This window comes from Capricornis sumatraensis, chromosome 21, assembly GCF_032405125.1.
Source record: "Capricornis sumatraensis isolate serow.1 chromosome 21, serow.2, whole genome shotgun sequence".
Lineage (NCBI taxonomy): Eukaryota > Metazoa > Chordata > Mammalia > Artiodactyla > Bovidae > Capricornis > Capricornis sumatraensis.
This window is the reverse complement of record NC_091089.1, coordinates 49223281-49239799: the sequence shown is the minus strand read 5'-3', so window position 1 is coordinate 49239799 and position 16519 is coordinate 49223281. Positions and strand designations below refer to the sequence as shown.

General features: G+C 37.3%; 1 protein-coding gene across 4 annotated transcripts in view; it reads left to right on the top strand.

Moving 5' to 3' along the window:
- Positions 1-16519, top strand: part of PIAS2 (protein inhibitor of activated STAT 2) — a 93537-nt gene that overhangs the window by 20646 nt on the left and 56372 nt on the right. For all 4 annotated transcript variants that reach the window (XM_068993977.1, XM_068993975.1, XM_068993974.1 and 1 more), the window contains exon 2: positions 9848-10322. In XM_068993977.1, coding sequence (XP_068850078.1) covers positions 9848-10322 — 475 coding nt within the window. The remainder of the gene's footprint in view (positions 1-9847; positions 10323-16519) is intronic.

Below are 16519 nucleotides of genomic sequence, written 5' to 3'. Positions count from 1 at the left end.
TATTGTGTGTTTTACTTGTTTCCACATGTTCGTTGTTCGTATATAGAGATGTGATTGTATTTGTGTGTTGGCTTTTGTATCCTGTGACCTTGCTGGACTGAATTATTAATTCTCTCTCTTAATAGTTAAGAAACTTTTTTTTATTATTTGTTTGGTTGTGTCAAGTCTTAGCAGTGGCACTCGGGATCTTCCGCAGTGGTGCACAGACCCTCTAGTTGAAGCACATGTGGGCTCAGCAGTTGTAACATCTGGGCTTGGTTGCTCCATGTCATGTGGGATCTTAGTTCCCTGACCAGGTATCAAACCCGTGTCCCCTGCATTGTAGGGTAGATTCTTAACCACTGGAACCATGAGAGAAATCCCCAGTTATTAATTCTAGTAATTGTTTTGCAAACTCCTTGGGATCTGCCAGTACAGGCAGTTGTTTTTCTTTCAATCGCTATGTCTTTTCTTTCGTTGTCTCATTCCACTAGCTAGAACTTCCAGCACATCTTGCCTCATTCCTAGTCTTAGGGAGAAGCATTCATTTTTTTCACCATGAGCTATAGTTTTTTTTGTAGGTGCTTTTTGTCAAGGTGAGGTGGTGCTCCTGTATTCCTTTTTTTCTGAGAGTTTTTATCTTGAGTGGTTGTTGAATTTGTCACATGCCTTTTTCTTCATTGATATACACAGACACACACATATATGTATAATCATGTGATTTTACTTAAGCTGTTAGTATGGTGTACTTCAGTGATTTCAGACATTGAGCTGACCTTATATTCCTGGAATAAACACTTCACTTGGTCTTAGTATTCTTTTTATATATTGCTGAAGTCTGTTTGCTAATACTTGAAGATTTTAGCGTCTATAGTTGTGAAGGATGTTAGATTTACTTTCATTTTTTGTATTGATTTTGTTTGGTTTTGGTATCAGGCTATTACTAGCTTCATAAAATAAATTTGGGAATCTCTGATATTCTGTTTTCCAGAAGAAATTATGTAGAATTGGTACTGATTCTTATTTAAATGTTGAGTAGAATTCTCTGGTAAAATGATCTGGGTGTGGTAATTTTTTTTTTAATTAAGAGCTAAATTTCCTAATTGGAGTATTCGAATTATCTATTTCATATTGGGTGAATTTTGGTAGTTTGTATTTTTCAAGGAATTGATCCATTTCAACTCAGTTGACAAATTCATGTGTGTAGAGTTTTTCTTAGTATTCCTGGATTTTGGATGCTGTGATTTCTGTAGTGATATCCCCTATTGGCTATTTTAATTGGAAAGGTTTTCATTTGCTGGGATTATTGATATGTTTGTATTTATTTCTACACCTTCAGTTTGAGCATCTTTCTTTTTCTGCATTTTGTTTCCTCATCTGTTTTCTTGCTTTTTTTTTCTTCTTTTTCATGTTTCTCCATTTTATTAGTTGTGAAATACATTTTTTTTTGCCTTCTCACAAATTCTTGGAGCTTAATTTTCTCTTGAAACTTTAGATATAAATCTAAAATCACTGTATTTTTCTTCCTTTGCTGTGGAATGCTTTAAACTGCTTACCACCTCTACCAACTTTCTGGCATGCCATCTTGCCCAGCACTTTTGTCTTTTCTTAGCCTCACAAATTTCATACTATAATTTTATCCAGTAAATGTTTGTTTAGGTTATTTCCCTCCCTCCCTGGGTTTGTCAGTTTCTTGCTCCTTATTTTGCTCTCGTAATACTCATTCCTTTAGATTACTCTGGTTCAGCTGTGATGGGCGTTTACTTTCTGTTCAATGTGTTAGGTACGCTTTTCTCAGGATTTTGGCATCTGCTGTGTTCTGTGCCTTGAAATGCTTTTCATCTGATATCCGTTGGTTCCTTTATTACTTGTTCAGTCACTTTCTCAGGCAAATCTTCCTTTAAAATGCCAAATTCTCTACCTCTTCACTTCATTTCCTTTTCCCTCTGTTTTTGTCCATAGTATTCGTCACCACATGCCATATTTGTATTTTATTTAATTCTTCATTGTAAGTTTGATCTGTCAAAATTTGCTTGAGTTTTACTATATTTATAACTGAAGTTGGGGGCAATTGACATCTTTTCAGCATTTTCTGTTTTTATCTAGTTTTTGTTCAGTTGCTCAGTCATGTCTGACTCTTTGCAATCTCCATGGACTGCAGCCCACCAGGCTTCCCTGTTCTTCGCCATCTCCTGGAGTTTGCTCAGACTCATGTCCTTTGAGTCAGTTGCCATCCAACCAGCTCATCCTCTGTCACCGCCTTTCCTCCTGCCTTTAATCTTTCCCAGCATCAGGGTCTTTTCCAATCAGCCTGCTGTTTGCATCAGGTGGCCCAAATATTGGCGCTTCAGCGTCTGTCCTTCCAGTGAATATTCACGGTTGATTTCCTTTAGGATTGATTGGTTTGACCTCCTTGCTGTTCAAGGGACTCTCAAAAGTCTTCTCCAGTACCATAGTTCGAAAGCATCAATTCCTCAGGGCTTAACTAGCTTTATGGTCCAACTCTCACATCTGTACATGACTAGTAGTCATGTCAAACCATATATTCAAACCACAGCTTTAACTATATGGACCTTTGTTGACAGAGTGATGTATCTGTTTTTTAATATGCTGTCTAGGTTTGTCATAGCTTTTCTTCCAAGGAGTATGCTGCTTTTAATTTCGTGGCTGCAGTCACCGTCCATAGTGACTTTGGAGTTCAGGAAAATAAAGTCTGTCACTGTTTCCATTGTTTCCCCATCTATTTGCCATGAAGTGATTGATGGGACTGGATGCCATGATCTTAGTGTTTTTAATGTTGAGTCTTAAGCCAGCTTTTTCAGTCTCCTCTTTCACCTTTATCAAGAGGCTCTTTAGTTTCTCTTTGCTTTCTGCCATAAGGGTGGGTTGTAAAGCAGTGGAGACAACTCACAGCATCAACAGTGCATTTGACCCAGCAACTGCTAGCGAACGTATGATGCAATGATGATTCCGCAAGTTTCGCAAAGGAAACGAGAGCCTTGAAGTTGAGGAGTGCAGTGGCTGGCCATTAGAAGTTGACAGTGACCGACTGAGAGCAGTCCTCGAAGCTGATCCTCTTACAACTGCGCAAGAAGTTGCCGAAGAACTCAGTATTCTATGGTTGTTCAGCATTTGAAGCAAACTGGAAAGGTGAAAAAGCACATTAAATGGGTGCCTCGTGGGCTGACCAGAAATCAAAAAACGTCATTATTTTGAAGTGTCATCTTCTCCTATTCTACTCAACAGCAATGAACCATTTCTCGATTGGACTGTGATGTGCAATGGAAAGTGGATTTTGTACGACAACTGCTGATGTCCAGCTCAGTGGCTGGGCCAAGAAGAAACCCCCAAAGCACTTCCTGAAGCCAAACTTGTACCAAAAAAAGATCCTGGTCACTGTCTGGTGGTCTGCTGCCAGTCTGATCCTCTACAGCTTTCTGAATCCCAGCGAAACCATATCATCTGAGACGGGTGCTCAGCAGATTGTTGGGATGTGCCGAAAACTGCAGCTCCTGCAGCCGGCATTGGTCAGCAGATTGGGCCCAGTCCTTCTCCATGGCAGTGCACAGCCCGCGCTTCAGAACTTGAATGAATTGGGGACCAAGTTTTGCCTCATTCACCGTATTCACTTGACCTCTCGCCAATCCATGGCAGTGGGACAGCCCGTGCTTCAGAACTTGAATGAATTGGGGACCAAGTTTTGCCTCATTCACCGTATTCACTTGACCTCTCGCCAATCGACTGTCACTTCTTCAAGCATCTCGACCACTTTTTGCAGGCAAAATGTTTCCACAACCAGCAGGAGGCAGAAAATGCTTTCCAAGAGATGGTCCAATTCTGAAGCAGGGATTTTTTTGCTGTAAGAATAAACAAACATTTCTCGTAGACAAAATGTATTGGTTGTAACAATTCCTATTTTAATTAATAAAGATGTGTTTGAACCTAGTTATAATGATTTAAAATTCATAGTCCAAACCACATTTACTTTTGTATCAACCTAATAGCATTTAGCTAGCTAATCACATGCATTTTTTTGAACCAGTAAATCTTTTTGTATTGTTTTTCTTCTTACCTTATCCATTTTCAGAATACTAATGAGTTGGTTTCCCAATGTTTTCTAAAGAAGATCAGTGAGTTTTTTAAAGTATCGTTACAAACAAATGATTTTTCATATATTTGATGTTTGAATCTGATGCAGTGTTAGACTTTTTGCTGCTCATGTCAGCTTGTCCTGGGGTGCCGAGTTGTTTTCTGTGTCCTTCTGACAAGATTTCAGTAATCTTTGATGATTGTTTTCTGCATAGGATGTTCTAGGCATGTCTTTGCATTTTCAGACTTGCAGTTAGACATTTCCTCAAGGAGCCTGAGCTTTTTTTTTTTTCTTGGTGGGAAATGGTATTTAGATCACAATGTCTTTATCCTAGCTTCAAACAAATGAATTTTTTTTTTTGTCTAATTGAATATAGAATACTTTCAGATTAATAGAAAACTTGAATATATAGTGCCATATGCCCCACAACCAGTTTGCCCTTGTCAAGCAAACTTTTTGCTATGGAAACTTTCTAGGTGACAAAGGTAGAGAGTTCTCTGTGTATCCCATACCTTGCAATTATCAACTCGGGTCTTTTTTCATGTTGCCCAGTTGTATCTGTTTGTGACCTTAAGGACTGCAGCATGCCAGGCCTCCCTGTCCCTCACTATCACCCGGAGTTTGCCCAAGTTCATGTCTATTGCATTGGTGATGTCACCCAGCTATCTGATTCTCTGACCCCCTCTTCTGCCCTCAGTCTTTCCCAGCATCAGAGACTTTTCCAGTGAGTCGGCTGTTCATGTCAAGTGACCAAAATACTGGAGCTTTCAGCATCAGTCCTTCCAATGAATATTCAGGGTTGCTTTTCTTTAAGATTAACTGGTTTGATCTCCTTGCTGTCCAGGGGACTCTCAGGTGTCTTCTGCAGCACCACAGTTCGAAGACATCAATTCTTTGGTGCTCTGCCTTCTTTACTCTCCAGCTCTCAACCACTGTATTTGACCACTGGGAAGACCAGAGCCTTAACTATAGGCAGTGTGATGTCTCTGATTTTCAGCACACTGTCTAGGTTTGTCATAGCTTTCCTGCCAAAAGCAATCGTGCATGTCCTCATCTACTCTCCCCAAATGATTTTAACAGAAATTCAGTGTACTTTATAGAAGTTTTATCCGTAAATATTTCAGTATGTGACTATAAGAACAGAAATCATTTTAACCAAGTAATTTATTGAATTTATCTTAAACCATTTTTATTTTCCTAGATTAAATTATATTTGGGTACTTTGAGGCTTTTTTGGGAAATGACAGAATAGGTGGTATACTGGGTCCCTGTTTGATCAGGCTTTTCTCTGAAATTTTGGTTGGATGAGTGGACTCACCTGCAGAAGTTTGAAATACAGTAATATTTTAAAAGTTTGTGTTTTGTGTTCAATAGTTTTTTCCATGTTTGTTTGCTAGCATGTATTTGATTTTCTGACTCTTAAGCTCTTGAATAGTTCAAGGAACAAAATTCCATTTTTCCCTTGAAGAGGTAGAGGATTTTATTTACTAAGCTATCTTTTCTGGGCAGATAATTTTGGAAGTAGAGCAGGACAAAGATAATACTCCTTGAATCAGATTGAGTAACATATTTTTCTAGGAAGTAACTTTAAGTTAGAATATAACAGCATGTGCTGTTCTCCTAAAGAAATTTGCTTAGTATTTGTAGTCTTTGTTTCTCTTCTCATTCTTAGGATGGTATTTGTTTTCTTCCCTCTTTGTCCAAACTGAATTTATGGACTTTTTGCGTTTTGCTTTCTAAGTCACGTTTTCTTGTATCTTTTAATTTGTCACTCTTTTCTTGAACTGACTTCTTTATTTTAAATCTTGTACGAAAAGAAGGTGTTAGGAGATCAATGTGTTGTAAAGAAGAGATCCACGTCAAATATCTCAAGCAAAATGGGATTTAATCATAGGGATTACATGATCTCACAGGAGTAAGGCCCAGGAACTGAGGCCTCCTATGACTTCTGGAATTGCATCTTCCTAATTTGCCGTAGTAGTTTTTCTTACGGCATCAGCTTAATCATGCCTTTGATGGATTGATGATGTATCTGAATTTTTTAATGCATCCCTACTTATAAATGCAGGTGTAGATTGTTTTAATACTGTAGCTGGGAAAGGTGATATTAATATTGTGACTCATCAGTTTACCTTAGCAGCTCTTCTCCTTTCCCTATAATATATGTCATAGCACACGGAGAATCTGCAGAGCTGTATTGATTTTTACCACGACATCTAACCCACTAGAGCATTGCCAAATTCTGTGCTTTTTTGGGCTCCATACCATAGCACTGTCAACTTGCATTCACTCCTATATGTAATGTTTCAGTTGTATAAAGTTCCAGCTTTAAAATTTTTTAATAATTTTGACAATGGAAAAGCTTGTTTTACATTTCGAGTCTTAATTGAATGTCAGTTAACTTAGATTAGCTTTATTGAATCAAATTAGCTCTTCCTTAGCAATCAGATTATCTTTCTTAAAAATCAGTCATGCCGGCATAGTTCATGAATTTTCTTAAAGTCAGTCCACAAACACTGATTGAGAAATTTCTCTGTAGCACACACAGCAGTTGTAACTGAAGTATTAGAGGGCAGACTTGGAAGCAGGCAGGATGGACTGGATAAAACCCATTTGAAAAGGAGTGTTATTAAAAACACTGACATCAGAGGTTGGTGGAAAGCAGTAGCTGAAACCCATTTTTGGTAGTAGTCATAGCAGGCTCACCTTACCTGGTGACTGCTGAAATTTGTTGAAGACAGATTTTTTTTTTTTAAGGCATAACTTGAAGTGGGATCCAGTGGTGTTTGCCAAGAAACACATGTTCATTGGAGTTGACTGATTAAGCTTCTTAGGGGATATCTTAATAGTCAATGCTAAATAAAGGGAGAATTTTGTTGTTGTTTTAAACTAGAAATTACCAGAAAGATGGTGTGACTGCCAGTGTCCTGAGTTCTGATGCTGGGACCTTCAGCTACTGATTGCTGGTGTGAAGTTTTCCACAGGACACTATGGAAAGATGTGGTGCAAATGCCTGCAGTACGATATCTTGGCAACATTTTGCGGGGCAAAGGCTGCCCTGTCTCCTGTTGTTTCCTTGCCCCTCTCCAAACCTGGCGATTTTTGTTTTGCTTCACAATACTGTAATTCTGCATTCTTTCTCCTTATTCTTTTTCATTTGTGTATTTACAATAGATGTTAGACCAAGTACATTAGCATTCTTTGCCAAATAAAGTTCCCATTGAAAACAGGTATTATGAGACCTCCCAGGAATTCTTTTTTGAGAGTCAAGCTTTAGAATCCTTGTCTATTTTGTCATTTCTGTAAAACAAGTTTCCTTAAAATGAAGAATTACCTGAAAATAAGGGTAAGAAGAGACACCATGAATTCTGAGTTAGTTTGATTTCTTTATAAAGAATCACAGATACCTTATATCTGTAGGACTGTCATTGTTTATTGTTTTTGTTGTTAGTGTTCTCCTAACAACTAGTTCAACTAACACTTGTTAGATTTAATGTTATTTGTGCTACTGTAGTATAAACAGATTTCAGTTGAAGTATTTTTTAAGATTGAGGACTTTGGAAAAGAGGCATTGCATTTCTTGCTTGGGAGGAAACTTCCTGAAACACTGTCAGAGTCTTTATATGCTTGAAACTGTGCCTCTTGGTGCGCCATGAATAGGCCCCAAATTCTCTTGTTTTCCATCTTTGTTGTCCTGAGCTTAGGGGATCAGTTCAGTTCAGTCACTCAGTCGTGTCCAGCTCTTTGTGACCCCATGGACTGCAGCAGCTAGACTTCCCTGTCCATCACCAACTCCCGGAGCCTGCTCAAACTCATGTCCATTGCCTTGGTGATGCCATCCAACCATCTCATCTCTGTCGTCCCCTTCTCCTCCTTCCTTCAATCTTTCCCAGCATCAGGGTCTTTTCCAATGAGTCGGTTCTTCGCATTAGATGGCCAGAGCATAAGGGTAGGGTAAGATAAATAAAATCTTCCTTTTACCCATGAAGTAAATTAAAATATAATGGTCATGGTACTTGTGATACATGTTGCTGTTAGAGTATGATTTAGATCCATACCGTCCAGGGTGGTGGTTCCTCCACCTGTGGCTCCCTAAGCCCTTGAAGTGGGGTTAGTCCAAACTGAGATCTACTCAAGTGTGAGATACACACCGGGTATTGAAAACTTAGTATGAAAAAAGATCTTATTGACACTTAAAAAAAAATTATTTAAATTGCAACCACTTTTTACATGTTGAAATAATGCTTTTGATATATTGGATTAAATAAAGCATATTATCAAAGTAAATTTAAAACGTATTTTAATGTGGTCACCAGATAGTTTCGAATTATATATGTGGTTCCTATTTCTATTGAATTGCACTGATCGAGTATAAAGTGTTTGCTGGGGTTACTATGTAATATTCTCTGACTTGTACAGTCTGAAATTTGGAGACAGAGTATTTGGAGTAGAATTATGATACAGCATATACATTCAGATTACTTTGATATATTTAAATTTGTTTGCATTTTGGAAAACTGGCAAGTATTCCTAACAACTGTTTTAAATACCAAGAAGAGTTTTAGCAATTGTTCTTGGGCTGTCAATGACACTTAAAAGTGCAAAACAGAGGAATTATTATGAATCACTGCCAGCTGTAGAATGGCCCCTGCATACTCACCAGGTTGAATAGGCATCCCAGGCAGCTGTAGAGTGTGCAGTGCCGAGGAGGAGGAGGGCTGGTCGGTTTCGGAAAGGGCTTTTGGACAACTCATGTCTTAATCCTCTTCTTGGTCAGATGATGCTTGTACGGTACAGGTGAAACTGACCCAAGTGTGTCTTACCTCTAAATTCAGAATTGACTGAAAATGACATAAGTAGGTGGGTTTATGACACAGTAAATGATAGGAAGAATTTACTAGGTTTGTTGAATAAACAACAAGGTGAAATGTGGAACAGAGCTATTTATAGTCTTCATTTTACACCATAGAGTTCTTGTTTTACACGTGAGAATTTTAGTCATTTTAGGAGTTTGACTGCTGAATAAAGATGATGTGATTTTTATCTTTAGTATTAAAAAAAATCCTCATTTTCTTAGTGATTAAGTGAAGTTGCTCAGTTGTGTCTGACTCTTTGTGACACTGTGGACTGTAGCCTCCCACACTCCTCCGTCCATAGAATTTTCCACACAAGAGTGTTGGAGTGGGTTGTCATTTCCTTTTCCAGGGGATCTTCCTGACCCAGGGACGGCTTTACAATCTGAGTCACCAGGGAAAACCTGTTGTCCCTTAATATTGGAGTTGGGGTGAAAAATTTATTGGATTTTGGATTACAGATTTGGATTCTGTCTTGATTTTATAGATTTTTCCTGCTTAGCATCAGAAACTTTAGAGGTACATTGTTGCAGAAAGTTGAATTTTTTTGTTTAATTGGTGATAATACTGTAATAAACATTACACTGTGTATTGTACACTGTGAAAAGGAGTATTTTCATTGGTTATAGATTTCATAGTCAGATAGTGAAGTGGTCAACAGAAACCAGCAGACCATCGGTTTCCGAAATTGAGAACAGCAAAACATAATTAAAACCATAATGTGAATGCAGTTGCGGGGAAGGGTGGTGGCGGTAGAAACAGTTAACGATTGTAAGTGATATGTGAAAATGCTGATACTAGCTCATGCCAGTTGATATTAACAGAATGTTGGAAAAATCTGATTTTACAGCCTATTTTAGATAGGGTTTTTATATGTTTGAGACTGCCTGTTGGCTTATGTCCTTTTTTCTTTCTTTCCTTTTAGAATATGGTTTCTAGTTTTAGGGTTTCTGAACTACAAGTGTTACTAGGCTTTGCCGGACGGAATAAAAGTGGACGTAAGCATGACCTCCTGATGAGGGCGTTGCATTTATTGAAGAGTGGCTGCAGCCCTGCGGTTCAGATTAAAATCCGAGAATTGTATAGACGCCGATACCCACGGACTCTCGAAGGCCTTTCTGATTTATCCGCAATCAAATCACCGGTTTTCAGTTTGGATGGTAGCTCCTCACCTGTAGAACCTGACTTGGCTGTGGCTGGAATCCACGCGTTGCCTTCCACTTCCGTTACGCCTCATTCTCCGTCCTCCCCTGTTGGTTCTGTGCTGCTTCAGGACACTAAACCCGCCTTTGAGATGCAGCAGCCATCTCCCCCAATCCCTCCTGTCCATCCTGATGTGCAGTTAAAAACCTTACCCTTTTATGATGTCCTTGATGTTCTCATCAAGCCCACGAGTTTAGGTAAGTGTTAGAGAAATCCGTTTCTTCTGGACAAGAGAGTAAATAAAGCAAGAAGGCTTCGACTGAATTGCTGTTAATATTATAAAATCAAGGCATTAAAATGCCAAGTGCTTAAATGTACAGGTAAATAGAAATACGGGCAACCATGACAAATCTGGCATAAAACTTAATTCGTTGATCAAACTTCCTTCTTATAGCTTAGAACTCAAATTGCTTCAGGGTGTATATGAACAGACACAAATCGTATTTCTTGCCTGTGAATTCTGCCTTTTGATATTTTTGCTGTTTTTACAGAGACTTAGTTTCTGTTCAGCATAGCTTTTAAAACTGTTTTTGCAAGAAATAAATCTTTCTTACTTAAATTTTTCCTAAAGTGACAGTTTGCCACATATTTTAGCTTTTTGTTTAATAACCGGTGACTGCTCAGAAAATGTAATAAATTTTATATTATTAGACATTGATACATGTGACTCCAACAAATTTTTACCTCAATTGATGGCTTCTGTGCTGTAATGGCATAATTTCCTCCTGGCTAATGAAATTATTCACAGAGGTATTTGAATTTGTTGATAAATTGTTTGGGAAATGACATTTCATAGTTAGGGTGGGAGATATTTTCCTGTCCATCCTAGGAAAAATGCTTTTCTGTTTCAAGTCATTTGAAAACTCTCTTAAATATATTAATATGCTTTTTTCATTTTGTATAGGATTATACTTGTACATGTTGGTTGAGCTAGAAGGAAGTTTTGAGGTTAATGGGGTCAATATGGCCTGATAGTGGTAGGCTCCTTACATTGTTTTGTTTAGCACAGCTGAACCAGGCAGGTAGAATAATGTATTTTATCCCTTTATTACATTCATTCTAAAATAAGGATTCTATATTTGTTCATGTTTTTTTGTTTGTACAAAGTCTTGTGAGTAGAATTATTGCATCATAGAGTAAGGACTCTTGATAACATTGTGTTAGATTAGTTTCCAGTACAGCTGTGCCAGTTTGAATTCCACAAAACGAGAGACTGTCTCTCACTGTACTTTTTCTTACAGTTCGTATCTTGTTTAGATTTTTCATTTCTCAAATTAATAACAGGAATAAACATTTAAAATATGTATTACTTAACTGTTTCTTTTATGGTTTTACTTTCATTTTTAACTTCTTTTTTAACCAGGTTCCTTTATCTTGTTAAAATGTTTCCATAATTTATTTCTCCTTTTCTCATGGCTTTTGATTTGTGTCAGTGTACATATGTAGTATCATGGTTCGTTCACATGTTGCTCAGCAATCACCACTAAATTATTTCTCTGTGTTTGGAGAAGGATTCAGACTAGTAGTGTGTGTAGGTGACCCTACCTCCAGGGACTCCTCAGGAATATAGTTAAACGCAGGACTGAGAAGAAGAGGCCATCTGGGGTCGTTCCAGTGGAAGGTTGAGTGCCTGGAAGGAAGACGACTGGAGACGGAGAAAAGACGCAGCAAGGTGTCTTCTCTGGCCCTGGCATCAGTGGGGCACCAGGCGGCGAACTCTGAAGAGGCTTCATGGAGTGCTTCGCGTTTCATGCTTTTCCTGTGTTCAGAAACAGAAATAGGAATTTTGTTACTTTTCCGTGTTCTTTGTAAGTTTTTTTTTCATTAATCTCAGTAAGGTTAAAGGAAGGTAGTAGGCTTTTTATAAATTTACTAAAATTTTTGTCTCTTGTGTGACTTAATGATAATACTGGAGGCATTTTGTGTTGAAGAGTGATTAAGAAGAAAACCAGCCTTTTGCTCATAGTTTACATTAGAATGTAAGAAATACATATAACCTTGGGACTTATAAAACAATCTTTTGCTCCTGAGCTAAAAAATTGCCAATGCATGTATTTTTCAGGAGACCTGCTTATCCTCGTTTCAGTAAACTTTATGAACTGATTTCTTGTTTTAAAACAAGGCGTAAACATTTCCTTATCCTACTTTCCCTAAGAAAGAAAAGAAAACAATTTTCCTAATATATATTCTTAGATTGATAAAACAGTGATCTAAAAAAGGCTAGTTTCATACTGTCTAAAGCAATGCAGTGACATTGAGGAATTGCTTTTAAGTTTTAATGATTTGGTTATAGAATGTTGAAAATACTTGTAAAAATAAAAATTTGGGGTAAATCCATTTATTTGGAACACTATTATGGAGAAACCTACTTACATTTGGGAAATGAGAAGTAGAAAGCCTTATGAATTGAAAGAGATCCAAAGCCGTATTTCAGAGCACATATTCTTGACGTCCATTGGCCAGTCTATGTATTCTTGATTTAATATATAGTTGATTAGATGATTCCTAAGCCATGAACATATTGTTGAGCAAGAATTAATTAACAACATGGGAAAGACTGGAAGAGCCCTCAAAGAAGAAAAAAAGCCAACTGAAAAGTCAAAAAATGTTCCAAAACCTCTTGGGAACGTTGAAACCAATAGCCCCTTAGTATTGAGGGATTCACTGTTACAGCAAGGTGCATCTGTAGATGCTAAACAAAACTGTCATGACAAGAGAAGATACACTATTATATAGTTTTGCAATTTGGTATTATTTCTATTAAAATTATTTCAATAAAATTAGCATTTAAAATGATAGACTATTGCATCTAGAAAGTGTGAGTGTATACAATAATACTATGTGAATTTCTCTATAGCTGAGGTTTTACTGTAACAAATGAATTATCCCCTAATCTGAAAACAAATTAATAAAATTTCTCTTCTCCCTTAAATGGCTATTCTCATTTGCTTTTGCTTTCACTGGCAGTATTTTTATCTTTTTTTTTTTTTTCTATTTTCTGTTTGCTTCTTCTTTTTTTTTTCTTTTGATGATGAAGTCCTTTCTCATTAAAAAAAATTTGTGTATATTCAGTCTATAAAAGAATATGTTAAATACATTGTTATAAAGAATATCTATGAATGAAAACCTGTGAAACCACTACCCATTTTTTAGGAAAGGAAATTGCCAGTATCTTTGAAACCTTGCCTTTTCTTCTTTGAGTTAAATCACTGTTCTGGATTTTGTGTTTCCTCTTGCTAGTTTTACCATATATGTGTGAGAAAAAGTAATGTTCAGTTAACTTGCTTTTGAAATGTACATGTGGTATACTGTGTACATATTCACATGTTGATGTGTCGAATTGTTTAGTATTTTATGAAATACATTCAAAGTATTGAGTCTTTGATTCCTTAAGGTTTCTTCACTTTGTTTTTCAGTTTACAAAAGTAATTTGTGCTAGTAATTGATAACTTTAGACATGGAAGTATAACACAAAGGGAAAGTCCCTCATAGCCACAGTTATTACTCAGCTAGAGTCATTATCAGTACTGTTTCTCTGGCATATTATGCCATCTTTTTTTCTCATTAAAAAAAATTCTCATTTTTCTTTATTAAAAAAGCCCTTTCTAACCACAGAGCCACTGTGCCTCTTTTCTGGTGGAGGGAGAAGGGCATTATTCTACTTGAATCTACTATGAAAAGCATCTTCTGGAGTTCTGTGCTGTGACAATCTTAACTGTATTTCTTAGAAATAAATTATGCACCTGTAGATTATAGTAGGTCTGTTTTCTTGTAGATGTACCACAGCTGAACCAGTGTTCTGTTGATGTACGTTTTCAGTTGTTGTTTATTCAGAAGTGTTAAGTGTAGAACATGTCTTGGGCACTATTCTTGCAGTCTTACAGCCATTGCTGCTTTGAGCATTTTTGCATATGTTTCTGAATACTCAGGCTGCATATTCACAAAGTATAAATGCCTTGATGTGGATTTGTTGGGTCCGGGAGTATGATTATGTAATATTTTGATATTCAGCTTTTATAGAGAAGTTTGGCAGTTGCTTCAAAAGCATTCATTGTACCAGTTTCAACTTCAATGATGTATGAATGTGTTATTTTCCTTACACTTTATCTGCATTGTATTGTTGGTCTTTTAATCTTTGTAGTCTGGTAGGTACAGAGAAGGCAATGGCAACCCACTCCAGTACTCTTGCCAAGCAAATCCCATGGACGGAGGAGCCTGGTGGGCTGCAGTCCATGGGGTCGCGAAGAGTCGGACACCACTGAGCGACTTCACTTTCACTTTCACTTTTCACTTTGATGCATTGGAGAAGGCAATGGCAACCCACTCCAGTGTTCTTGCCTGGAGAATCCCAGGGACGGGGGAGCCTGGCAGGCTGCCGTCTCTGGGGTCTCACAGAGTTGGACACACTGAAGCAACTTAGCAGCAGCAGCAGTCTGGTAGGTGACAGAGTAATGAAGGTCAGTATCTTTTCATAGTATTAAATTTCTGAATATCAGGAAATACTCACTAAGCCTCTGGGTACAGTTAACAGTTAATGGACTTCCCTGATGGCTCAGTGGTAAAGAATCTACTTATAATGCAGGAGATGTGGCAGGAGCCGTTGGTTTGACTCCTGGATCAGAAAGATACCCTGGAGAAGGGAATGAAAACCCACTCTAGTATTCTTGCTTGGGAAATCCCGTGGACAGAGGAGCCTGGTAGACTACAGTCCATGAGGTTGCTAAACAGTTGGACACAACTTGGCGAGTAAACAACAATAACAAAGTGATAACGCACATTAATGTAAAGCCATTAAAATGTAATCTCATAACAAGTACATAATGAGGGTTTAATTTGGATGTGGTCTTGTAGCCTAATTGTAGAGAAGTCAGAAGTATGTCGTGGGCTTTAGGAAATTTACTATTTAGTTGGAGAGAGAATGTTAAGGTGAGGGAAAAGTAGCAAGCAATTATATGCTTGTATGGTGAAACCCTATAATTTGTGAACCTAAAGCTCAAATATTGTATTGGCCTAATAAAAGTTAATCAAGACTTCTTGCGAAGGTTAATCAAGACTTGTTGGAGTAAGAGTGATAACTTGAGGGAGCTTTGAAGGATGAATGTGCCTGCTCTGAATCGGTGGAGTTTATAGGAGAGTAGATATCAAGAAAGGAGAGATTTGAGTAGTCAAAGGAGTAGAAATAAAAATGGCACTGTTCGGAGTCCTGACAGTGAAGAAGCTGCTTTGAATAGAGCAGGACTTCAGGAGACATTGGACATGTAGGTTTGCTAGGAAAGACATTGTTATTGAGGTTCTTATAAATAAGGGACTTTGGACATGGTTCATTCAGAGATAAGATGATCTTAGCATTTTTCAGCAGGGGAACGATGATGAAAAAGTATTACAAAGGATGACCAACTCTGCACTGATGTTCTGATGAGGGACCAACAGAGAGGCACGGTTGCCCCTTTATTTGTACAAAGTGATTCTAGGTTTTGAGTAGGATAGGATGGTGGTAGTGAAAATAGGGAGGAGGCAGTTGATAAGAAAATTAAAAAAGCAAAGCAAAACAATAGAACTTAATGAGTAGGTTGCAGGGGTAAAGATGGAGGACAGAAGGCAAGGAAAGGAGTGATTTCTGTGATTGAACAATTGATAACAAGTCTCCTCACTCATAACTCTGAATTACAGCCACTGTTTTATAGGAAGCATGAAAACTCAGCACTCTGCCCTCCCCAACTGATCTCTGTAGCGGATGAATTTATAGAATGAAAAGTATTTTAGTGTTAACATCACTGATAATTAATATGATTGTTTTTGTAAAGGTTAAATTATTTCAGTTGATTCAAGTTTGCTATATTATGTTGAAATCTCATAAAATTTGAACAATTTTGGTGTGTGCACAGGAGGATTATTTTTAAATGTTCTTATAAAGCAATGTTTAGTGATGATTGTAACCGACTGATTATTGAAATTTAGATGCATATTCAGTCAAGTGTTCATTGAAGGCATTCATTGTTTAAATGAGTACGAGAACATCATTGAAAAATGGATCAGTGTAAAACTATGAAAAGTTCTTTGTGAAGAAAATACATTTCACTTTTTAAAAATACACTTCTGAAGAATGACTTCATTAGATAATCTTTTTTAACTACATAATCTTCTGTATGTTGAAAATTATTTATGTCTTAACTCTCCTAACTTAGAAGTTTCAGAGTTTTAAATTTTCTCTTAAATGAATGCTGTGTGTATGTAATTGAGTATAAAGTGTAGAAAATAAAACACAGCAAAGAAAGAAACAAACAGAAACTCCTGAGTCTTGACTAAAGTTCTCCTGGGGAGATTTTTTTTTACTTTCTCAGACTTTTCATTAGAAGATACTGTAGTCAAGGATGAAATGTAATAATTTTGAAGG